The sequence below is a fragment of the Typopeltis vanoorti genome, chromosome 23 (assembly GCF_054136105.1).
Source record: "Typopeltis vanoorti isolate ZY-2024b chromosome 23, IOZ_Tvanoo_1.0, whole genome shotgun sequence".
In the NCBI taxonomy this organism is placed as follows: Eukaryota; Metazoa; Arthropoda; class Arachnida; order Uropygi; family Thelyphonidae; genus Typopeltis; species Typopeltis vanoorti.
The window spans coordinates 66,983,148-67,009,884 of record NC_143571.1 but is presented as its reverse complement, the minus strand read 5'-3'; the positions used below and the strand labels follow the sequence as shown (position 1 = coordinate 67,009,884).

Here is a 26,737-nt window from a genome sequence, read left to right as displayed (position 1 = left end):
GACGCAGTGGCATTGGTTACTGCTATTGAAGAAGCTGCAGAAGAAGTTGGCCTGAAGATAAACACCGAGAAGACAAAATACCTTTTTATGAGTCGCCATGCTGCTCAAGATCCAGAGGGAGCTGCACAGTTTGAGAGGGTGAAGGTATTTAGGTACGTGAGTTCTTTCATGACTGAAGACAACAAAGTTGTCTTCAGTCACGAAAGAACTGATATCCAGATCGGGTAAATGTTGGAATGTGGCCTATTATCAGGTGCGTCCCCTTTTTGCCTCGCACTTGCTGTCTTCGACTACAAAGGTGGGACTATACAAGACTTTGATCAGGCCTGTTCTCCTCTACAGTGCTGAAGCGTGGACTCTCATGGCGAGACAAGCTGATCACCTGAGAGTATTCGAGAACAAGATGCTATGACGTATCTATGGAGGGGTCACGGCAGACAGAGTCTGGAGGGGGCAGTCCAAAGCTGCCATACACGCTTTATGCAACTCGGCAGACGTCTTGATGGAGCTGCGAACCTGGTGTCTTCAGTGGCTGGGGCACCTGTACCATATGGGCCCTAAAAGGACTGTGAGACAAGTGTGGGAGGCTTGACCCCGATCAGAGAGGCAGCCAGGAAGACCGAGAAGGAGATGGGCGGATCAGGAGAAGGAAGACCTGCAGGCTGTCGGGCTGGAGACCAGAACGTGGCGGACAGTCGCAGAGGACCGTGTCCAGTGGCGACATGTGGTGCTTGAGGCCAAAAGTCCCCCCCAGGCTGATAGTGCCTGGCTAATGTAAAATGTAAAAAATGAAGTGTGATGCCAAGAAAACCATTTTAATGCCACCAAAAACAATGTCTTCTTTCATGAGAAAGAAGACATTGTTTTTGGTGGAACTCTTGTAGTTATGAATATAACTACAAGATATACTACAAGCAATATCTCCCCTGCATCTATCTCATAAGTTTCTCTCACCAAGTCTTTCTATTGCTGATACTCCTATCTGTCTAATAAAGCTCTGGAAACTATCTTAAACTATCCTCATACTCAACATCTGATGGTCCTGATTACACCCTACAGACACAATTTCCTCCTAAATATGCACGAGTAACCTGATCTGTGCACAGCAGTCCAGATGTTGCCTAATATCTTCTTCAAAGGCATACAGCTAACTTGTCCATAAGATCCTCTTTCTCAATACAGAATCATATCCTCTATGCATGTTTTTTTTTTTTGGTAATCCCAATCCACAAAAGGGTATTTTCAACCTGCAATACATTCATACCAGACAAGCAGAAAGGTGAGGAGGAAGAAGAAATGTTAACATCAGATTTGATGGTCTACAGATTATACTCTTTTGGAAATACAAAAAATGGAAGATTACTCTAAAAGACAGCAGCAGAAAGAATGAATGAAGAGGAAGAAAATTCTTTTCTGTAAGTCTGCAGTTGAAATGTAACAGTGTTAAATAGCTATTGTACAAGTTCTAACAGATTTAGAAATGAGTGGGAAAATTATCAATGCCAATTCTGATGAACAGTGTTCATGGAAACATTTGAGAAAGAGAACGTTTGTGTCAAAGAGAGTGAAGTATGAAAGATGGCTCAATCTAACTACGTCAAATATTTTTGGAAGTTCTCAGGTGAACAACCCTACATGTAAGAACAATGTTCAATGAATGGGTGGATTTGTGATTTATACAGAATTAATAGCTGTACAGAGATAAGTTAATACCTTGGGCCAAAGAGAAAGCCTAGTCTTTTGGATGACAAGGAGACAATACTTGTAACAGGATTATGCTGTGTGAGAGAGAAATTAGAGTAATCCCAACAAGAGAAATCTCAGTATCTAAAGATTTAGATGTTGTCAAAGATAAAATTAGGTGTTATTTTAGTTTTTTCTGTGGGTGTGTGTGTACATGCATGAAAGAGAAATGAAAACAGGACTGAGTTTTACCAATAATGAAATTAACAGTCAGCAGCATCCTATTAAAAAGTCTGCAGATCAGAATTAAGGTTTACAAATACTGATAATCTGGAAATTTTGATGATCAGTGTAAGGCTTGCAAATAAGAAAGGGGAGTCAGGGTACTGTCATTAACATAACTGTTTATTGGATTTACAGTCAAATGGAGAAGTTTATAGATATATGGAAAGGAGAGAGCAGGTGAAAGAATTAAGCACTGTGGAACACCAAGAACAGTTGCAAAGTCTGAGCTAAAGATGCATCCACCATCACATATGTGCATCCATACAGAAAGCTGACAACTCAGTTGCAGAAATCAGAAGATAGACCATATGATGGGCCATCTGCAAAATCCAGTCAAATACCTTAGAAATATTAAGAACAACCACTTGAAATTCCACAATGGAACTTTTTCATGGCATTTATCCAAAAGCAGGTAACATATAAGAAGACCCCATATGGTAGAATCCTTATTAGCATCATTTCATTAGTTGAGAGGACTCAAAATAGCAATGAAGTGCAATAGTTTTCTTTAATTTTGAAAGAACAGTAGTGAGTAAAACTGGATGCTAATTAGATAGCAAGATTTAATGCCCTTCTTAGAGAATGAGTTGAATATGGGCTAATTTACAGACTACTGGACAGATACCAGTGGAATAGTAGAAAATTAAAATGCAACATAGTACAGTCAACTCTGGAGCAAGCACAAACCTTCAGGACAATCAGTGAAATGTCATCAGGACTGGGAGAATTTTGTTAACACAATTAATTTTAATAATATTTAATAAAATGAATCTATGCAAAACAAAAACAATGAAAATAGGAAGAGATGAGAGGAAATATTCAATAAATTTAGAAAATCAGATATTTAAGCAAGTAAAGCAATTTACATATCTTGGCAGTCTCATTACTCATAACCTCAACAACACAAACAGTAAAATCTAGACTTAACATAGCACAGTCTAATATAAATAAATTAAACAAAATATGGAAAAAATAGCAGCTTTTCAAAAAGACTCAAACTAAAATTCTGTAAAACCATTATTATACCTGTAGTAATACATGGTGCCAAGACATGGAGACTCAATCAGAAAGAAATAAAGACAATTAGAGCGTTTGAAACGAAATGCTTAAGAAAAATAAATAACTCGTTAGTCAGAACAAAAACAAGTGAGCAGTTCATAGAGAAAATATACATACATCTTCAAGGCTCACCTTTCCTAATTGGGTTGTGGGGGCAACAGCTGCAAGAGGAACTTCCAATGGTCACGATCCTCTGCCACCAAGCTCAGGTGTTCTGGTGGGATTCCCAAACGTGTCCACCCAAGGTTTTGGATATAATCTATCCAGCAAGTCCTTGGCCTTCCAAGTGGCCTCCCACCCTCTGGCTTGGCAAAGAGGGCCTGCTGAGGGAGCCTCTCTTGTGGCATTCTGACCAGGTGCCCGTACCAACGCAACACAGAGAAGCAGCGGTTGAGTATTGAGGGTTTCCCGAATTGCAGAACTTCTGACTCTGTAAAGTCTTGTCAGCCCCACACCACCTCGAAGGAACCTCATTTCAGCCGCTTGGATTCATGTCCGCATTCTTTCGGTCATTACCCAACTCTCATGACCATATGTGAGGATGGGGCCATAGATAGTATTGAAGACAGCCAGCCTTGCCTTCTGGCTAAACTCCTGCTTCAATACTACCGAACGGCCAAGCTCTCGCAATATTGAGCTTGCTAAGCCAATTTGAGTATCTAGCTCTACGTCCCATTTTCCATCATTCGTGAATATGGATCCAAGGTATTTAAACTTCTCCACCTGCATCATTGGGACTCCACTTACATGTAGAGTGCACTGGGATGGTTGTCTTTTGACCACAAATGTTTCAGTTTTGGCCACACTGATCTTCATTCCGGCATCTGCACAAACAGCTACAAACATATCCAGGGTCCGCTGGAGGTCATCTGTTGAAGAGCTAAGCAGAGCTAGGTCATCTGCAAAAAGCAGACATCCAATGCTACATCTTTCAATTCTGACACACTCACTGCATCAGCTGTGCCTATCAATCCAGTCCATAAATATTATGAAAAGGAGGGGTGACAGAACACACCCTTGGCGGAGGCCAACGGAGACTGTGAAAGGTTCAGACTTTGTGCTGCCCTGGCACAAAACTCTGGGCATTCATACAGGGACTTGATGGCAGCTAATAGTTGGCCATCCACTCCATACTCCTGTACTACTTGCCAAAGCTTATCCCGAGGAACCCCGTCATAAGCCTTCTCCAAGTCCACAAAACATGTGTAGACATTCTTAGCATATTCCCAAGATTTCTCAAAGACTTGCCTTAAAGTGAAGATTTGGTCAGTTGTGCTTCTACCAGGACGAAAACCACGTTGTTCTTCCTGGAACTTTGACTCAACTATCCTCCTGCATCGTCTTTCTAAGCACCTAGCATACAATTTCCCAGGATGGCTGAGCAGAGAGATGCCACGATAGTTATTGCAATCCTTCTGGTCTCCCTTCTTGAAGACTGGTATTATTATGCCTGTCTGTCATTGCTTTGGTGCTCGTCCAGATATCCAAGCAGCCTGACCCACTCAAGTCAGCAAGAGAACACCGTCTCGATTTAAGGCTTTTAGCATTTCGGGCCGAATTTCATCATCGCCAGCAGCCTTGCCCGATTTTAGCAATTTTATTGCTAAATGGACCTCTTCTGCTGTGAGACTAGTCATTGCCCCGATCTGCACCTCTTGGATGTCCACAACTGCTGGGCCACTTGGGTTAAGAAGGCTCTCAAAGTATTCCCCTCCATCTATAAAGGATATCCTTCTCGGTTTGTTAAAAGTGCACCATCAGAGGCCTTAACTGCCCCTGCTGTGCACGATTTCCTCCCTCGAAGGCAGCGGACAGCCTACCAGAATACTTTGTTTGTATTTGCATAGGATGAGTCTAATCTTTCTCCAAAGAATTCCCAAGCCTTCTGCTTTGCTGTCTTTACTGCCTCAGCAGCAGCTTTTCGTGCCTCAGCATACCGCAAACGCATCTCAGGTGACCTGACCCTAAGCCATGTTAGGTAGGACTCCTTTTTTGCCCGGACAGATTTTTGGACTTCTTGGTTCCACCAAAGTGTCCTTTTCTCACTGCCCATTGCCACGGCGAGCCGCTTTCTGCCACAGCATGAGAATGCAGAGGCAGTGACAGCTGTTCTGAACAGTTTCCACTCCTCCTCAACATCTGCAGTATGCTTGGGAATCTCTTTTAACATGGAGGGAATGTCATCTACAAAATTCTTCCTCACAGCCTCATTTTCCAATGCCTCCCATTTCATGTGGTATAGCTTCTTAGGCCTACCAGCGTTGATAGTAGCATCTAGTTTCTGAAGCCATAAAGTGCACACAACAAGGTGGTGGTCATTTGACAGTTCTGCCCCTCTTCTCACACGAAAATATTATAGATATTATATTATAGATACTATATTATTTCATAGAGAAAATATTACAGATATAATTCTTAAATGACAATTAAGATGATTTGGACACCTCCAGAAAATCTCCTCTCAGAGATTACTAAACATAGCCTTGGACAGAATCACTGGAGGAAAACATTCAAGAGACAGACCAAAAAGAACTTGGTTGCAGTCTTTGAAAGAAAAGTCATAATTATCAAGCTTCAGAGAGATGACAGAAATGGCCAGAGATAGAGCCAGATGGCAAAGATTTCTTCATGGTTAGATCATTATGGCAGATTGCGAGTATGTGGATTACACAGACTCTGGTTAACAGGAAAAAGATGAAGTGATATGCCAGAGGTCTATAAACTTCTGAATGGGTGTTATAGGATATTGTAAAATGAAATTTTTTGTTATGTGGATGGTGGGCAGAGAACATGGGGCATCCATGGGGTGAGAGGCCTTTCTCTCACAGAGCAGTGAGTGAGCGAATAGTTTGCCTTCAGAGGTAGTGAGTGCATCTAGTGTGAATGAATTTAAGGGAAGTTATAACAGCTGGTTTGGGTGATGTAGAGTCTCCCTTGTTGAGTACTGAGCTCTCTGGAGGTCTCAGATAATAATAATAATATATCATGAACTTGATGATCACGATGACAGAATTTCACCCCCCCCCCCAGGTATCAGGAGTATCATCTATAACAAATCAAACAAGTAACAAAACGAAGATTCTATAATGAGAATGTGTGAGCTACAAATAAATGACATAGAATGGCATGGTCTCAAGTACGTTTTAAGTTCTAATAACAAGTTTTTAAGCAAGTTATATATACAGTAAAACCCCGTTTTTACGTTCCCGCAATTCACGTTTTCCTGCCATTTACTTCATTTTCCATTGGTCCCGTCTTAAGGCCTATTCTTACGATATATTGTTTTCCTGCCATTAACAACTTGATGTGGACGATATTTCCCCCGTGATTTGCGTTTTTTTCTCGGGTGTCAATACTGATTTTCAAATTGATTTCTGCAGAAATCTGCACATTTCTGTATCAATTCGTACTGTGATTTTTCAATCACAGTACGAATTGATATTGCAGAATTTCTGTTACGTAATTTAGCGTGCGAAAGTTGCTTTCAAGTTGCGGTGGTTGATTATCCATGTTAGTAATATGGAGAAAAAAGACAGAAAATGTATTTCGGTAGAAGAAAAGATGGCAATTTTGCGACATGTAGATTGGCATGCCAGAACACGTGTGCATTTAGAAAAAGATCTTGGACTCTCCGTGTCCACTTTGAACATGATAGTAAAAAACAGGTCAAGTATTGAACTCAATGCAAAGCAATCTGGCGATATGTCAAAAAAAAAAAAACGCAAAGCAAAAACAATCAATAATTAAAGATTTTTTTAAATAGATAAATGTAAGTAATTGTAAATTCATTTATTTTCAGTTATTAAATTTTGTAATCGAGTATGTAGACCACATACTAGCAGTAAATCATCTTTTAGCCTTTTTTTAATGTTTTTTTACATTTCCCGTTATTTACGCTTTTTTCCATCAGTCCCCTGAAAAGTGTAAAAAAGGGGTTTTACTGTATGTATGTGTATATATATATATATATATATATATATTCATAAAAATCAAGTGGATATTAGATCCAGCATTATTTCAAAGCCAAATTTAGAAACTATGAAAGTTTTGTAAAAATAAGTTGACCAGAGAACTTATGGGAATACGCCCGCCAGCATTTACGAGTTGCCCTAGTGCAAACCACCTTAGAAAACATGTGTGCTGCCCAGGCATGTATAAATTCGCTTTCTAATTGGTTCCATTTTTTTTAGTTTTCACTATCCTGACAGCTACTTTGAACTGATTGGGTCATCTTCAGAGAGCAAAAACCCTCATAAATAACGGCGGGTTATTCTCGTAAGCTCTCTGGTCAACTTACTTTTACAAAACTTTCATAGTTTCTATATTCAGCTCTGAAATAATGCTGGATCTAATATCCACTTAATTTTTATAAATTTATTTTAGTAAATACTTTTACACACCAACCGAGAGTTTGCTTACGAAAAATACACCTTACGACGTTTCAATGATTCCTTAGTATTGCAAAAGGGTTTTCGCTCTCTTAAGGTTTCTGCCTGTTACAATTTCCTTGAATTCACTCCTAGACAAAATTGCTGAATTGCATCACAGACAATATCTTACCTTTTGTATGCTTTAGTGCAACCAACCTGAATTTTGGAAAATGCTTAGCTTTTGAATTAATTGATATTTTGATAGGGACTCTTTCCTGTCCAACAGTCGTTCATGTGACATGGATGTCTATGGGAAGTTGCACCGATGTGTGAACCGGAAGTAATGTCACCAGAAGGGGGATGAAATGGAAGTGATATATGTCATTATGACGCAGCAAAAATTTCGTTACCAAAGGGAACTGTACATACATAGGTATATGAAGTAAACCATGATATAACCCAATGCACAAATAAGAATAATTTTTGCTGGCTGTCACCACATATGAAGCCTATTAGTGAAGCACCCATATCTTTCGTCCCTATCAAAATATCAATTACTTCAAAAGCTAAGCATTTTCCAAATTTCAGGTTGTTGCATTAAAGCATACAAAAGGTAAGATATTATCTGCGATGCAATTCGGCAATTTTGTCATCAATGATAACAGAAAGTGAAACAAGATCTTTCTTCGAAAAAATAAGACAAGATAGCATTTTTGATGCCACTGAAAGTCACTACATTATCTTCACTTCACTTAAGAATGGGGGAAAGTTCAGTTTTAAAAGCACTTCTTGTACAACAACAGATTGAAGCTTAACTCATTTGATCATTATATGGTTTGTGAATGAATAAGCAGAATGGACTATACTGCCACCAACAAAACTAAGGATTGGATTTGTGGTTAGTGAGAGGTCATGGGTGAAAGTACAAAGCCCACAGTACTGAAAGAGAAATCTATTAAAGAGGAAAACCTCCACCATAGTGCAAAATAAATGACCAATGCTATCAATCCAATTAAAAAGGTGGGAGGGAGACTATAAGATATAAGATAGTAATTAAGAAAGCCTTTGCTACTAAATGCAATCAAAAGCATTAGAAATATCAACAGTTTCTGCAGACTTTTTCAATCTGTGTGTTCAAAAGTCTATAAAGTTAGCGTGTAGATTTGCTGTGGGGATAAACTGGTCACCATTTGGTGGGGCTCAGGCAGTGAAAGAGAAGTTGTCTGTTAGTGACTTTTTTTTATTACAGGATACCTCCAACTATCAAGAAATTAGTTATAATCCTACAAAAACACAGATTAAACAATTAAATAAGCCCATTGATTAAGTTGTTAGCTGGGATCAAAAGACTCTGCATAAGTTACATACCCATTTTGGAAGGACTCTTAGTTTATACAGTCTCCCAAAAATTCATAAAGAAGGTTGTCTAGTAAGACCCACCACAAACTATATTGGCTCTCCCACTTGTAGAATTGCTAATTTTCTTTCATATTTGTTAACTGCCCATAATTGGTCAATCTACATTATTTATCAAGAATTCCACATATTTCATTGAAAAAAAATCAAGGATATCTTTATGCACATTCTGTTATCTGACACTACTAGTTTACTATATAATGATTTCCCTCCTGATGTTGTGAACAAAGATTTTTGAATTTGTTATACAATCAGAATATTTCAGTTGAAAAAACAAGATCTATAAACAGATTGAAGGCACTATCATGGGTATTTATCACAGTCATGATAAATACTTTACCACCTTTGATAAAGTATTTTTTGACCATCTGGAAGATTTTTTTTTTTTTTTATTATAGCCAATGAACTGCAACCAGAGAATAGAAGTCCAACTGCAGGCCAGTGAAAATAGCTCACTTGAGGGCTATCTAATGTGAGACAGAGGCCAACGGAACAAAATATACAGCTGGATGCTACTACTGACTAGGGGATGGAAAAGATGATGGGGGATAGTATGCATTGGCAAATAGACTCAATGAATGGAGGGAAGGTAATTATTATATGGGATTTCAACTAAGGGAACATAGATTGAAAGGAGGAGAGGACACATGGGAGGAAGGAAATGGAATTTATGCAGTTACTAAGGAATTATTGGATTCGTAACTCTTCTCAATTACGTTTTATCTTCTCATTAACTCTTGTTATAAATTCAATTAGTTGAGGGCTGATATGTCAATCGAATATGAAGATATTTTATATTATACTATGCCACTCCATATTCAGAAATTGCAAAAGCAACTTAGATAAATTAACCTTCAACTGTATCAGGTTATTATAAAGCTGAATTTAGGCTGAGGTTCTTACTTTTATTACATAGGGTTCCCGCTGAGATTCGAATTATTTTAATGAGCGGTGCAATGAAACAATCAGGCAAATACAAGATTCAATTCAAACAAAATTATTTAATGCAATGACACAAATTACATCATAACACAATATTCCAACAGGGACATTATGACTGAACGAATATAAAATTCTCATAGAGATTCTAGTATACTACTCTGCTGAGCTTAAACTTTATAATTAAAGATTATATTTAACAGATCTTATCCTCCTTATTACAAAGAGCTTATATCATAACTCTACTCTGATTAAGGTTACATTTCAAAACAATTTTAAATATCAAATCAGTTCAAGATATTCAGAAGAATACAACTCATGAACATTCAGACATTCAATTTGTAATTCTTTAGGCTCAGTTAATCAATTTTAGTTCATGTAAGTTTGAGATTCCTAAATCACAACGAATAGGCTTCACAGTATTCTCATTCAGTTAATGAACACTTAATTCAATAACATAGCATTTGTCATTTGAAGAAGGAAAAGTCTTAGCACATCACATATTAAATCTTGACTCGCTGAATACTGCAACCAGGAATGATTTACTTTCAGAGGAATTAATATTCGTTACTTCTCGCTAAGGTAATCTTAGCAAAGGTAATCTTACCAGGATATAACTTCAACACATCATAAGTAGATCGAACAACAATTTTTAAGTCCTCATTGACTCTTACTATGTAGTAGCACAAACTTAGCACATCACATATTAAATCTTGACTCGCTGAATACTGCAACCAGGAATGATTTACTTTTGGAGGAATTAATATTCGTTACTTCTCGCTAAGGTAATCTTAGCAAAGGTAATCTTACCAGGATATAACTTCAACACATCATAAGATGTTCGAAACACAATTTTTAAGTCCTCATTGACTCTTACTATGTAGTAGCACAAACTTAAAAGAATCTTCCATTTCCGTAACTGATTTATAGACTCAGGAGAGCATAATCTTTATGCACTTGGTTTAAGTTATCTACTTATTTCTTTGTTTTCTCATACGTATTAATCTATTTCTTGCACTATTTCACTGCTAGGCATTGGGAAGTTTTGGTAAAAATCCAACTCAGAAAAGGGTAACTTAAAATACCAAGTGATTCCTGGTCCTTTAAATACCGTTTTCGGCATGTCAAAATTCCCCTCCAGTCTTCAGCTACCGTTCTCCTATACTCTATTCGATTCTCCTTTTTATTTATGTTTTCGTATCTACTCCTTCCTTTTTCCCACCAAAAACTGGTTCCCACCGGTTTAGCTCACATCAACTTCGCCTTGTGCATAGTATAGAGTAAACATGCGCTAACTAAAAATAACATAATTTCTCATACCACAAAGAATCTTCTGGATATATCAAAATTACATATATTACAGTTTCTAACATTATATTAAAGGAATTAAATTCATAAAATTAATGATATTTTAATACACAGCTTTCCATAACTGTAATTTGTCCCAAACACATATAAATAAATAAATATCGATTAACATAACTTGAAGAAATTACATAAATAACAAATTATGAGCATGAGACTATTAGTTTTAAAAAAAAAAAAATGTTGCTCAGGGAATGGTAGATTATGTTGGACTCTGAATGATATATTAACAATTTCCATTTCTCTTCATTCAGAATCCAACAGAATAATTACCACAGACAGCATGTGATGGAATATACTAGGGGTTTGAGAGTGCTTGATCTAGTAATTGCATCTGAAAATTTGTCTATAACCAATATGAACACATTGCTGCCAATTGGCGAGAGTGGTCATAACTGCAATGGCTGGATTGATAGTGCATGGGAAGTGGTAAAGGAGTGTTTGAGAGATATAATGGCAGACTGCATACTTAAGAATCAAGAGGAGTAAATCATATGAAAGTTAAATGGATGAATATCATCATCACAGGCCAGAAGGGTAACCAGTGTGATAAGAAAGGCAAAAGCAGAGTATGAAATGAAATTAGCAGTGTAGGCCAAATATAATCGCAAGCAGTTATTCCGATATGCTGCAAGTAAAAAGAAGAAATGTTTATGACAGAATGATTTTAATGAATGCTGATGGTAGGGAGGTAACTGAATCAGTCAAAATAGTAGAATTAAGTGAACACTTTCTTCACTTAATTCTACTAAGTGAACATTTTGCAAGAGTATATTATTCAGTGGAGATATTGCAGTAATGAGAGAGTCAAAGGCTTATATGGGAACTGAGATAAATGAAAGGGAGGTGTATAGCATATTACAGAACCTTAATGTGAATTCAGCTATGGGATTAGATGGTATATCAGCTCAAGTTTTACATGAAGGTGCTAAGGAATTGTCAGTGCCCTTGACAACATTGTTTAATCTAAGTCTCAGCTCCGGTTAGTCCCAAGGGAGTAGAAAGAGGAAAATAATTCCATTGCATAAAGGAGGCTTCAAGATTGATGTAGCAAATTACTTATTGATCAGAATATATCAGGAGTTGTTGTCAAGGTACTGGAGAAGTTGGTCAAAAGCAAAATACAGGAATGGACAGATGGAAATGGGATACAGTATGGGAGGGGGAGGGAGCATGGTTTTGTGAAGAATGGGTTATGTCCACTCTTCACAAAACCTGCTCACATTTTATAACTGGACTTTGCAAAAGCCTTTGATAGGATACTACATGGAATTCTAATCAATAAACTGCAGCACATGGGGATGGATATATCATTGATGAAGTTGATAAGAGGGTGGTTGATGAAGAGTTATTAGAGAGTAGTTTATTCAGGAGTGGAGTTCAAAAGAAGGCCTGTGACTAATGGCACACCACAGGGCTCTGTTCTTGGGCTGCTATTATTTCATTTGTACATTAGTGATATAAAAAAGGATCTGAGAGGAACTATTCAGTTATTTGCCGATGATGCAAAATTGGATAGAGCAATAGTTAATACAGATGATGTTAATAGACTGGCAGTCTGGGTAAAGGAGAACAATGGATGTCTAATGTGGCAAAGTGTAAGATTATGCATTTTGGGGTGAAAAGATTACCAGCTACATACCACATTGACGGAACTGTGCTTCAGGAAATTGACAAAGTGAGACATTTGGGAATGTTAGTGGAGATAGGATGTTAAAGGATGTATCTATGCGCAGTTGGAAAAAGCGTTGTTAAGGGAGCAGATCCACGAGGCACGAAAAAACTTAGCATCTACCCAAGCCACAGTTTCAACTAAAATTACAGCTATCCAGCTATGTTAATCCATAAATTTGGGATATTTTAGACAGGATCCCAGGCGACTCGGCCAAGCACATATTACTTAAAAACAAGGAAAAATTAATAATGAAGTTTCAAGCACTACAACAACATGTAAGCACAAGACAATGAGGACGGCATAATGAAAGGAGCAGCCAATCACCCACAAACGAAGTTAGGAGCAACCAACCATCATCGGACCATGGCCTGGTTATCAACCAATGAAACTACAATCTCACCCAAGGTGAACTCTCACTGCTGGAGAAAGGTCTAAACTATGCCACTGCACCGAGGTCAGTAAACAAACTTGATATCATTTATCATATCAAGAGAGGTTTAAGATCCCTCCCCGCCAATCTAGCTGAAAAATATGCATGGAAACATCCTGTATACTAAATTCAAACAAAAAATTATCGACCTAAACAAAATGAAAAAACTGGCCCTCAAATCCCTAAAAAATAACATGGACATTATAATCACAAAAGCAGACAAAGGGAATGGCACTGTTGTTTTAGATCAGACAACTTGCATAGAAAAAATAAACCATTTGGTAACGGACCACAACACCTACCAAATGGTAAATTACAACCCCACGAAACGTGTCAAAAAGAAAACAACTGAATTAATTAAATCCGATAACACATGGCCAGAAGAAACAACAAAAAAACTAATACCTCATTATGTCCACGTGCCCAGAATTTATGGCCTGCCAAAAATACACAAAACAGACACACCACTACATCCGATTGTTGAAGGAATCGACAGCCCAAATTACCACTTAGCCAAAAAATTAGTGGCCACACTCAAGAAACTGGTAGGTCATTCCCTTTCCTACATAACAAATACACAACATTTCATAAACAAAATTAAAAAACATTACACTCAACGACCAAGATTTATTAGTCAGCTTTGACATAACTTCCCTTTTCACCAATGTCCCAATCAATGATACTATCTTGCTCTTACAGAATATATTTCCAAACGACATTACGGCCCTCTTTGCCCATGTACTCCGCTCTGGATATTTCGTGTGTCAAAACAATTTTTACCTTCAAAAAGAGAGTACAGACATGGGCTCACCACTTCCCCCCCCCCCCCCCAATAGCTAACTTTTATATGGAAGACTGAGCAACGAGCTCTAGAGTCAGCATGCCTAAACCATTTAGGCACGTTAACTCTATTTCATCGACGTATTTGAACCAAAATTTGGCTCGAATACATCAACAATATTTTCTCCATTTGGCCCCATGGCCGCAAAGCACTAAATACATTTCTTAGCCATCTGAACAAACAACACAAACGTATCCAATTCACCATTGAAATAGGAAAAAACAACTCTCTTCCGTTCCTAGACACACTTGTCACATCTTCCCTTAAGCTGTCTCTCCTTCTCAGTCTACCGCAAACCTACAGACAAATGGGTCCTTCACATCCTTGGAATGGTTAGACCATCATTACATAGGCCAGTAATGATGGTCTAACATACACAAAAATTCTTATCACCACCCAACACAAAAACTAGGAGTCGTAAGCATCCTTAAACACAGATCTCAAATGATTTGTTCATATGAACAAGCTCTAAACCAGGAATACAAGATCATGAACCATACATTTATGAAAAATGGATATAGTAAAAAAACTATTCACAAGATCCTCCACAGAGATACCACTAAAAACAAAAAAGATTTCAAGAATGCTATTGCCATACCTTATGTTAAAGGAATTTCCGAAAAAACAGACAGAACACTACACAAATACAACATCAAAACCACCTTTAAAGCCCAACAAAATTAAGACACCTACTCAGTTCTTCCAAAGATCCTCTTCCACACCTAGCCCACCCAGGGGTTTACAAAATACAATGCACATGTAACCTACCATACATAGGGGAAACAGGGCAAACCATCCCAATTAAGAAGGACAAACACAAACGACACATTAAATACCTCCATTTTGGAAAAACTGGCCTTTCTGACCACGCACTCGAAACATACCACAGAATTGATTGCAACGGTACCAAGTCCCTACACCACACCAAAACCTCGTCCAAGAGGAAATTTAAAGAAGCATATGAAATGCTCAAACATAACCGAAATCTGAACAAAAATTATGGTCTAACCATTCCAAGGATTTGGAGGACCCATTTGCAACCTTTATAGCAATTAGAACAAGCCAAAGAAAAATCTCAATATAAGAAGACTTGGTGAAGTGTTCCCCTCTCCCCTTAACATTCAATAGCAACTTGAACTGTACAAGTCCAGAAGAAAAATGTAGTATAACAATCTGAACTGTACAAATATTTTTTATTTAATTTATTTATTAATTATTTTTTTTATATCTTATTTTATTTTTTTATTTTATTTATTTATTTATTATTTTTTATTTCTAGAGTTCAGGCTAAGAAAAAGATTAATTAATAGCATAGATTTAATTTACCTTTATAGAGTGCAAGAGCATGTAGCTTGGTTTCCTATACACATGTAACCTGATGATGATGCCCTCAATCCTGTCCTGTCAGGTGTCTTCTCCCTCCAGGAGATTGACTACCATTTGTCTCCACCATGTCATATTTTGTGCTTCTCTGCTGCATTCCTCATATAAGAGATAGGTCCAGTCTTCTATATTTTTCATCCACTCCAGTCTTTGTCTTCCTCTCCTTCTCTTTCATTCAACAGTTCCTTCGAGAAATGTTCTTTGTAGGCAGTTATGTCTCAGAATATGTCCAAAATAGCTGACTTTTCTCTTTTTAATTTCTTTCATCAGGCTCCTGTTTACACCTACCATCTCTAGTACCTCTTCATTTATCTTTTCATGATATCCTCATAATTCTTCGCAGCATCCACATTTCAAAGGCCTCCATTTTTTTCACACTCGGATTGGAGAGTGTCTATGTCTCTGCTCCATATAATAATGTGGACCATACGTAGCATATGGAGACTCTTAGTCCTGTTTCCTTGTTTTAATTCTCTAGATGTCAGTAGATTTTTCATACTGTTGAAAGTTGACCTTGCAATTTCAATCCTTTTTCTAATTTCATCTTCTGTCCTGCCATTCTTCTGTGTACAGGTTAAAGAAAATCAGAGAAAAGACACACCTTGTCTCACACCTTTCTGAACTGGGAATTCTTCTGAGGTCTCTCTATTTATTCTCAAAGATGCAGTCTGTTCCCAGTAAAAACTAGTTATTAGCCTAATGTCTTTTTCATCCATGCCTGTTTTTAAAATGATTTCAATTAATTGTTCATGCACACTCATTTCCGACAAAGTTCCAAGGATGGTCACATGACCGAAACGGTTCCACACCCCGTTAACCCTGCCATTTATATATATATTATTAATATTAACCCGAGTTATCCAAACTTATTTTCCCACATCTAAACACACCCCCACGCTCCCTCCCTCTTCTCCCCACCCCTGTTTGTAAACAACCTTCAGCGAGATCATGGAAGTAGAGGACATCGTAGAATCAAAAAAGGTATGTACCAAATTTTTCCACCTCTTTTATTCTACCTTAATTGCCTTCTATACTCACCAGTAATGCCCTAAATATATATACCCCTCTTGAGTATTGATAGCCAATGTATTTAAATAAGGGACACTCCTAAACAAAAATAGGCTATAATAGCCGTAATTATAATAATTGTTCATGTTGAACATTGTTGAATGCCTTGTTGTAATCTATGAAGCAGAAGTACACATCTTTGTTTTTCTAGATATCTTTCTATGATAGTTGTGATGTTGAAAATACCTTAGCTTGTACCTACATTTTCCTTGAAGCCACTTTGCATATCATTTATTTCTATGTTTATTTTTCTTTTATTTCTTTCAAGAATAAGTATAGGAGGACTTTTGATACTTGACTGATGAAGCTAATTTTCCTGAACTCTTTGCATTTGTGGCTTTTATTTTTTTGGGGAATTGGAACGAAAATTGAGTGATTAAAATCTTTCGGTAGAAACCAGTCTCGTATATTTTATTGCATAATTTTATTAGAAATTTCAGCCCTTCTTCATCGAGAGCCCTCAACCAATCTGCCAAGATATTATCTATTCCTGCAGCTTTATATGGTTTTAGTTTTCTGATACAGTTTTCAACTTCACAGAGTAAAATAGGTGGTCCTTCTAAATCAGTCTGTTCAGGAATATTATTTCTTTGTTGTTCGTATAATTTCCTTGTGTATTCAATCCATCTTTCCATGATTTCTTTTTTATCCATTAGAATATGGTATCTTGAGTCCCTAATGATACTTACATGATTTACTGTATTTGTCCTGCTTGTCATTTTTCTGATCTTTTCATACATTTCTCTGCTTCTGTGTTTTCTATGAAGATTTTTTTATATCTATACATTTATTCTTAATCCATTCCTCTTTAGCTTTCCTGCATTCTTTTTTTATTTCTTTATTCATGCTTTTATATTCAGGTTAGTTCTTTAACTTTTTTTCTTTGTTCCATCAACTTTAGTATTTTTTCATTTATTCAAGGTTTATTCCTTTTCCTTTTTATGCTATTTTGAATGTTTGCCAGTTCATGTTAATTTCATCAATTGGTGTTCTATTTTCTGTGTGAGTTGTGGTGTCAGACTTGTTAAGGGATTTTGTGGATTCTTTTATAAAGCAGTATTTAACTTCTTGGTTGCTAAGTAGGTCTGAATTATAAGTTTCTCTTATGAATGGTTGGCTTGGTATCTTAAGTTTTATTTTGGTTTTTGCAATCACTGGGTTGTGGTCCAATCCTATGTCTGCTCCAGGATATGTTCTTGTTTGTGTTATTGCATTTCAGAATCTTTTGCTTATTATTATATAGTCAATTTGATTTCTATAGATGACTTTTCCATGTATATAGTCTTCTGGGAGGATGTTTAAACAGTGTGTTGGCAATTATTAGGTAATTGGTTTCACAGAATTGAATTAATGTTCCACCTCTTTCATTTCTGATTCCAAGCCCTTGGTTTCTCATGCAAAATGAGATTTTTTCTGAACCCACTTTTGCATTTAGGTCGCCCATCATTATAATAATATCATCTGACTTAGCACTAGAGATTACAGTTTGGATGTCTTCATAAAATTATTCCAACTCTTCATCTGAGTGGTCTTGGGATGGTGCATATGCTTGGATAATATACAAGTTGAATGGTTGTGCAGTTATTTTGGCTGTTATGATTCTGTCATTTATGGGCCAATATCCATGTAGAGATTTTGCAATTCTATTACTTAGGACAAGCACTACTCCGTTAAGGTGTAAGTCACTGCCAGAGTAGATTATAGTCTGATTTTTTCTTCTTATATTATGCCTGTATCTGTCCACCTCACTTCACTGATACCTGCAACATTAGCTTTCATCACTTCTAATTTCTGGAGTAGGTTGTCTAATTTGCCCGCCTCGTAGAGTGTTCCGACATTCCATGTTACTATTTTTAAGAGATTGCTCCTAGTTTTCAGACAAGGGACCTCAATACAGGGATCGAAACGTTGTGTTATTTTATTAATAATAAGTAAAATAATCATTTCAACATGTGTGTTTTGTGTCCCTAAATTCGGAAATATGAATAGGATGTTAAAGTTTAAAGGACATAGCAAAAGTGGCCCCTCTATATCGGAATAATAACCTGCTTGTGTTAGAACTCGCATACAGAAATGGGCAGACAAACAAGCTATACTCTGCAAGGAGCAGCACGAGTTTACTAAAGGAAGGTCATGTTTAAGAAATTTGCTCATACTTTATAACAATGCTACAGCTGAGTTGGATAAAGGAAAAAGGATGCACAATGATAATGTTGAATTTTTCTAAGGTATTTGATAGGATATCACAAGAAAGGATATTGCATAAACTAGAGAATATGGGATTGGAATAAAATCTCTTAATTTGGATCAGGGAATGGTTGACAGACAGATCAAAAAGTGGTATACAGTGAATGTGAATCGTCCAGATTTGAGGTGACCAGTGGTGTACCTCAGGGTTCAGTCCTTGGAAAATTATTATTCAATCTATACATTAATGACATCAGGCAGGATCTAACATCAGATGTGCAATTGTTTGCTGATGATGAAAGATAGGCAGGGTAATCAGGGACGCTAAGATAAGACCCCATCTTGACTACTGCACACAGATCTGGTCACCATGGTTTCTTGGCAACGAGGAAGAAGTGGAGAGGATCCAGAGGCAAGTGATCAAGATGGTAGCAGGTCTATGGAATGAACCTTGCGAGAACAGATTAAAGATTTGTGGGTTACAGAAACTGGTTGACAGGAAGAAAAGGGATGATATGATCAAGACATACAAATTACTGAAGAATTTTTACAAGATTAATTCAGGGAAAATTTTTCAGGACAGGTCTAGTGGTGGGAGAACTAGCGGCTATCCTTGGAAACTGAGCAAGAATATAGTTAGCAAGCCTGTTAGCACTGGTTTTTTTTTGTGCTTGGATAGTAGTGAATGAGTGGAATAGGTTGACAGAGTCTGTTGCAGGTACCATGACTATGAATGAGTTCAAAGCAAAATATGATAGATGGTGGATAGTACTTGACACGATGTTTAGCCCCCACCCAATGAGTAAGGACTCCATAGAGTAGCCTGTAATAATAATAATACCTTGTTCTCATCCATTCATCCCCAATCCTCTCTTTGGTTTCACTATGTCAATGACATATTTGCTATTTAGCCTCATTCCAAAAATGAACTTGCCACTTTCCTACATTGGATCAATAGCCTTCACCTGCACATTCAATTCATGGAAAAATAAAAATGCTTATAGTTTACCATTCTTGGACATTCTTCTTACTTGCACAGCTTTTTTGTACTCTGTCAATCAGTTTAAATAACGAAACCTGTGGTGCGTTCATAATTAGAAGAAACACATGTATAAACCACAGTGAAAATTATTTAATTGTAAATATTTCATCCTAAGTATCTTAGGACATCATCAGTACAGTATTTAAACAAAAATTAGGAATAACATACAGTTAGGGAGCATTGATTACAATAGAATCTCATGAAAACGTGCATAACGTGCTAAAGTAGTACACACACACACACACACACACACACACACACACACACACACACACACACACACACACAAAAAAAGTTAATTATTTAACACAGTTAAATAATTAAACCAAACCTAGCAAATTTGTTTCTAGAACACCTTGAGGAAAAAATATTCACTTTTGAACCCAAACCAAAAATTTGGCTAAGATATGTCGATGACGTACTTGCAGTATGGAATCACCCCGAACCTGAATTACAACTGTTTCTAGATAAAATTAACCTTCTTCATCATCACATCAACTTTACGTTAGAAAAAGAATCTCCACAGGGTATCTCTTTTTTGGATTTACACATCAAAAGAAAAGAAGACGGTTCCATCGCCACTTCCGTCTTTCGCAAGCCTACATTCTCAGGTCGCTGCATTCACAATTCTTCTGCTCATCATCCATCTCAGAAATCTGGCATTATTAAATCACTAGTTTCCAGAGCACACAAATTCTGCTCCTCTGAAGAATCTTTAAACCAGGAATTAGAAGTTATCAAAAATACAGCCATCCTAAATGGATATAATCCCAAAACAACTCAAAAAATCATCAGTCACTTCTGCATACATCAAACCAGACAGGAAGAAGTGCATAGGATTCCCATACCTTACGTTAAAGGCATCTCAGAACATCTTTCTAAAATTATGAAGAAATACAATTTTGCCACTACTTACAAACCTATCAACCAAATTTACAACTTATTACCTTCTCCTAAGGACAAATTCTCACCCTTGATGTTACCTGGTGTTTATGAGATTCCATGCTCATGCAAATTATCTTACTTTGGACAGACGTGTAGGTCTGTTCAGAAACGCATCTCAGAACATCAAGACCACATTCGTCTTCTTAAACCGCAGAAATCTGGCCTCTCTCAACACGGAATTGAAAATCCAAACCATAGGATCCATTGGGAAAAGGCTAAACTTTTACATAGATCTTTATTTAAACATGAACGTTTATACCAAGAAAGTTCTGAAGCCCTACTACACAGACCAAACCTAAACCGCAACGACATTCTTACTATTCCTTAAGTATGGGAAATTATCATACAAAACTGTGTTAAATAATTAATGTTTTTTTTTTTTTGTGTACTACTTGAGCACGTTATGCACATTTTCATGAGATTCTATTGTAATCATGCTCCCTAACTGTATGTTATTCCTAATTTTTGTTTAAATACTGTACTGATGATGTCCTAAGATACTTAGGATGAAATATTTACAATTAAATAATTTTCACTGTGGTTTATACATGTGTTTCTTCTAATTCTGTCAACCAGTGTTTATTGGAAACCTACTTTTACTGGCAAATACATTCATCAAAAGTCTGTTTATCACATCTCTCAAAAAGTTGGTATTATCAGGTCATTAATTAATAGAGCACATAATGTGTGCTCTTCTCCTTACAGGAAGTACTTCTCACTATCAAAACTTTAATGGAATTGAATGGTTACAATCCTCATGAAATCTAGCAGATAACTAATTCCTATGTTCCAACACCTAAGGATTCTTCTCCAGACTGCAGGGTTATAATCCATTATATTTCTGGTATTTTTGAACTGATTGGTAGAATTTTAAAGTATTATTTCCACATATTTTCCTATCAACAAAATTTCTCATCTGTTACCATCTACAAAAGACAAACTGTCACCTCTATCTTTAGCTGGTGTTTACCAAATCCCTTGTGAATGTAATCTGACATGCTTTGGGCAGACAGGTCATTCTGTGGAAAAAAAGAATTAATGAACATCAATACTATATTGAATATGTGAAACCTTAAAGTCTGGTCTGGCACAGCATAACATTGACACTAAACACAGTATCCTATGGGATGCAGTTTGTTTTCTCCATATAAGCAGTTATAAATATGAAAGCCATTTAAAAGAAAGTTGTGAAGCCATTTATAATGGCTTAACATGAATTGGAATGACTGTCACTCTCTCCCAAAAGTTTGGGGGATTTTCAATTTATGTAAACATCAAAAATCGTTTGTATATTATTTATTCATGTTAATATGAACTGCTTATGCTCGAGGCAACCATTTTTAATTGGTAAACCAATTGTTGCATGTATCTTGCATTCCTGATTTTGATTTACTTGTTGTTTCTACACACTTGATGATTACTGTTATACTGTTATTTTCAGTATGAAACATCTGTGCTTTAATTAAAGTGTATTACCATGGTTGTCATTTAATTTTGTTGTTTAATAACAAAAAAAAAGAAACTTTCATAACAGCATTTCTTTACATATAATATCAGGAGAAGAAATGCAATACTTGCCCAAATATTAATCTACAAAAGGGACTATGTATAAAGAAAAAAAAAAAAAAAATATATATATATATATATATATATATTTTTTTTTTTTTCTAAATAGCTTAAGGAAATTACAATGTATAGTAGGATATACATTAAAATAAATTTTAATACACTTCTAATATTTCGCAACGTCATGTTGCCATTTTCACAGGAACTTAAAAACAAGACAGGTGCACGCAAGCACAACAAACAGTAAATGAGGACGAAGCAGGAAGCTATTCTTTCTCCTAAAATCCTGAAGGTGCCCCGTAGCAGGCAATGTTGGTATTCTTGGGCAAATGGGCTGAAGGTCTTCTGATGGAGGTTTCCCAAATTTGAGGTAGTCTCATGCAACCAAATTTGTTGAGGTTTGGATTGTTTCTTAGAGCTGAAACTGATTCCATGAAAAGACTTTCGTATTTGAATTTACTATAGTGTATTATTGTAGCTTTCTTCCACCATATTCTATGGCGGGTATCCAGTGCATGGTCTGCAAGACCATAGTGGCTGTATTGGTGAAACCGGATGTAGTCCTTGTGTTCTGAAATTCTTATATTAACTGTCCTGCTTGTCAGCTTACAGCTGCAAGGGACCTGGTATACACCAGGTAGGTCTAGGGCAGGGGGGGGGGGGGGAGGTTGGTCTTTAGTACAGCAGATAAGGGATGCCAATTTTTTATATAGTCTATAACAAGAAGTTAAGTCATGTTTTTTTAGGATTTTTGTAATTTTTTCCGAGGTGGCTCGGATATAGGGTATGGTGATGGATTTAGAGTAATCCTTGTTGTGAGGGGGGGGGGGGGTTGTGGTTTATTGGTTTCAGATTTTTTGGGGGGGGGGGGGGGGTACCAATTGGCTGAGAAAGTGGCTTAGCTCTATGGTTAGGGCATTGTCATTTGAACAGATAAGTTTAGCCTTATTGTGTAGTGTCTTAATGACTCCATATTGTTGCGAGAGGGGGGGGGGATTGTTAGTGAATGTATCTGCCTGTATGGGTGGGTTTTCTATAGACTGAGAAAACCAAGGTTCCATCAGGCTGGCAGGTGAGTAGTGTGTCTAAGAAAGGAAGGACATTGTTTTTTCTTCTTCCAGGGTGAATTTGATTCTGGGATGTTGGTTGTTTAAGTGTGTTAGGAAGAAGAGGAGTGCATCGAAGCCATGTGGCCAAACAGCGAACACCATCAACATAGCGAAGCCATATGGTTGGTTTTTGTGGGGCAGAGTTCAAGGCTTTCTCTTCACACATAAAAAACTCAGCCCACTTCAAAGCCAGCATAGAAACCTTACACTCAAACACACTGACATAATGGTCAGTTTTGATGTCTCCTCCTTATTCACAAATGTTCCACTCAAAGAATCCTTAGAGCTAATCCAAGCTAAATTTCCTCCCGATATCACAGCCCTATTTCAGTTCACAATGAACTCAGGCTATTTTGTTTGGCAAGGAAAATTATATAAACAAATAGAGGGCACAGCTATGGTTCACCACTTTCTCCACCCTTGGCTAACTTCTTTATGGAGACTTTTGAAGAGAAAGCCTTAAATTAAAGCAGAGTTTAATTCCTTAAACTCTGCCCCACAAAAAACCAACCATATAGCTTCGCTATGTTGATGTTTCCCAAATTTGGGAAACCTACATCAGAAGACCTTCAGCCCAATCGCCCAAGAATACCAACATTGTCCACTAGGGGGCACCATCAGGACTTTTAGGAAAAAGAATAGCTTCTTGCTTCGTACTCATTTACTGTTTGTTGTGCTTGCGTGCACATGTCTTGTTTTTAAGTTCCTGTGAAAATGACAATGTGATGTTGCCGAATATTGGAAGTGTATTAAAATTTATTTTAATGTATATCCTAGTATACGTTGTAATTTCCTTAAGCTATTTAGTAAAAATGCATAACCAATGTCTAAGCTTTTCCACAAGAAAAAAGAAAATATAATTATAACATCTGCCTTGGGGTTGTCTAACAAAATTTTTCATATCATTTCTTGTCTAACAAAATTTTTCATATCATTTCTTTCTGCTGCTTTACAGTTTTTATCATTAAAAAACAGATAATTCTTCCATAAGATGACCAGCTATTTCAATAAATTAGTAATGGTTATTTAAAAAAAAATGTATTAACCTAATGCTCTTAAGGAAGAATAAACTTGTTAAATGACATCTACTCTTTATATTAAATTATACTTGACAAGAAATTGTTTTCTTGTTTCTATCCTTTACTCATGCATGAGCATCCAAAATTTTGAATATTAAGTATCTTCATGACTAGGTTATAGAGGTGCTGATTTCACATCAAACTGCGTCAGTATTTCATCGATCACATGGGACATCCCCTTTCAGATGTGTATATTGTCTTCTATTATGGGAAGGGTCACTATTCAGACTGGTTTCAATCTTTACTGAGGTCTCATCAGTTGGAACTAGGCAAATACTGAGAGTTAAATCAATGCAGATGAGTTTACCATGCAAATTTTTGTTTGTTCCTGCTTGGGTAAAGAATAAAAACAAGACTTTACCTTCTTGTCAAGCATACTTTACTTTTGGCCAAGTGATAAAACTTGCTACCTGTATTAATAATGTCTGCATTATGTTATACATTCAATTTTTTCCTTCACTTTTATGATCTTAATATGCTCTACTTTTGCAGTCAAGCATATTTAAAATCTAGACTTGAGGTGTGGATCTCACTTCAAGCCTGCACATCCCTGATAGTGTTAATATTAAGCTGGTATAATATAAATAGTAATTAAAACATTAATAAAAAATTATCAAAACAAATAGTAACTATATGCAAAGTTAACTTACAATAAAAATCTTCCATATACAATATAAAGAAAAGAAGTAGCCGACAAAGTTGAAATATTTTCCTTTCAAGGTTTTGGACCACTCAATTCTTTCCTACAGTATGGAAATAAATGGTAAGTATTTTAACATACAATGTAAGTTGATGATAATGGTTCATTCATTTCACAAAGAAATAAATTTTTCTAGAAAGAAGTAACGATTTTAGAGTTGATGACATATATATATATTATATAACACTGCCTTAAATTAAAGATACCAAGAAATTATATTTTCTGTTTCATCTTCTATCCAAGTATAAGCAAACAAAGTGCAGTCATTAGCCTCTATATATATACAAGTAACCCAGTCATGAAGTGACTTTGTGCACAAACTTTGTTTGCTTACACTTGGATAAAGGATGAAACCAAGAATATAATTTCTTGGCACATTTAATTTATAGTGTAACTAAATGAAAAAACTCTCAACATCTATCTCTAATCCAGAGTATTTTAGTAATAAGGTGTGACACCTTTTGGCTACTTGTATATGAAAATATGACTTCTGCATTACTTCGAGAGCTTGGCATCACTTCTGGCTCTTACTGATGATTATAACTGGTATAATCATCTGGTATAATGACTATAATAACTGATATAATGACTATAATTGTGTTATAACCAGCATTTTCAGAGCACAAAACACAGTTTGTCAGAGTATGTGAGATTACAACAACATGGTGTAACAATGGGATTAGTCTGAACAATTGTAGCAACAACACAAAGACTAAAGTCCTAATTAGGCACCCTCAATGTAAAAAAAAAGAGAGAGAAAGCAGGTACTAGTTATGTCTTAATATGACTATCTCCCAAATTTTAGGCAAATTTATACAGTCATATTTGTTGAGATTCAGAGCATGTTTTAAGGCTTTTGTTGCTTATAAGAAAAATTACTCTGACTTGTAAAAGCTTCTGTGTAGTACTTTCATTTTCTTCCAGTTGATCCTGTGTGCTGGGGTATCCATGGCCTGCTAGGCCCGACTATAGCAATAGTGCCGGATGTATTTTTTATGTTCACTGATGTGGATGTCCACAGTTCTTCCTGTTTGACCATAGTAAGCTTGATCACAACAGCAGGGTACTTCGTAGACTCCTGGATGTGATAAAGGAGAGATGCTGTCCTTGGTTAAACGGATGAGAGTTGCTAATTTGACACAAGGTCTGAATACAGTGCATAGCTGATGTTTATTGAGAACTCTAGATATCTTTCCGATATCTAGAGATGTGCCTTTAACGTATGGGATGGTGACTGTTTTGTTGTAGTTCACCGTAGTGGATAGTGGGAGGGGTTTCTTGGGAGCATTTAGTATTTTTTCTATCTTATGCAGATTATAGCCACTGGTTAAGAAGGTGTGGCATAAGTGAGCCAGTTCAGCAGCAAGAGCATTGTCATTGGAACAGATTGCTCTCACTCTGTGGGTTAGCATTTTTAAGATATCATACTGTTGAAAAGGGTGATGGTGCAATTGTTTGTGTAAATATCTCCCTGTACGTGTGAGTTTTCTAAAAACTGGGAATGGTAAGGAAAAGCATCTCGGAGACGTGTGATTAGCGTATCCAGGAAGGGCAGACCCTTATTAGCTTCCATTTCCATTGTAAAGTGGATTTTT

General features: G+C 36.6%; 1 protein-coding gene across 2 annotated transcripts in view; it reads right to left on the bottom strand.

Moving 5' to 3' along the window:
- The window catches only part of GPHR (Golgi pH regulator), a 314,568-nt gene that overhangs the window by 115,474 nt on the left and 172,357 nt on the right, over window positions 1-26,737 (bottom strand). Inside the window, exon 10 of one of the 2 annotated variants that reach the window (XM_090412614.1) lies at window positions 25,093-25,185. The exons of the other annotated variant lie outside the window; for it this stretch is intronic. Within the exon in view, the coding sequence (XP_090268740.1) occupies window positions 25,093-25,185 (93 nt within the window). The remainder of the gene's footprint in view (window positions 1-25,092; window positions 25,186-26,737) is intronic. 2 annotated transcript variants of the gene reach the window in all.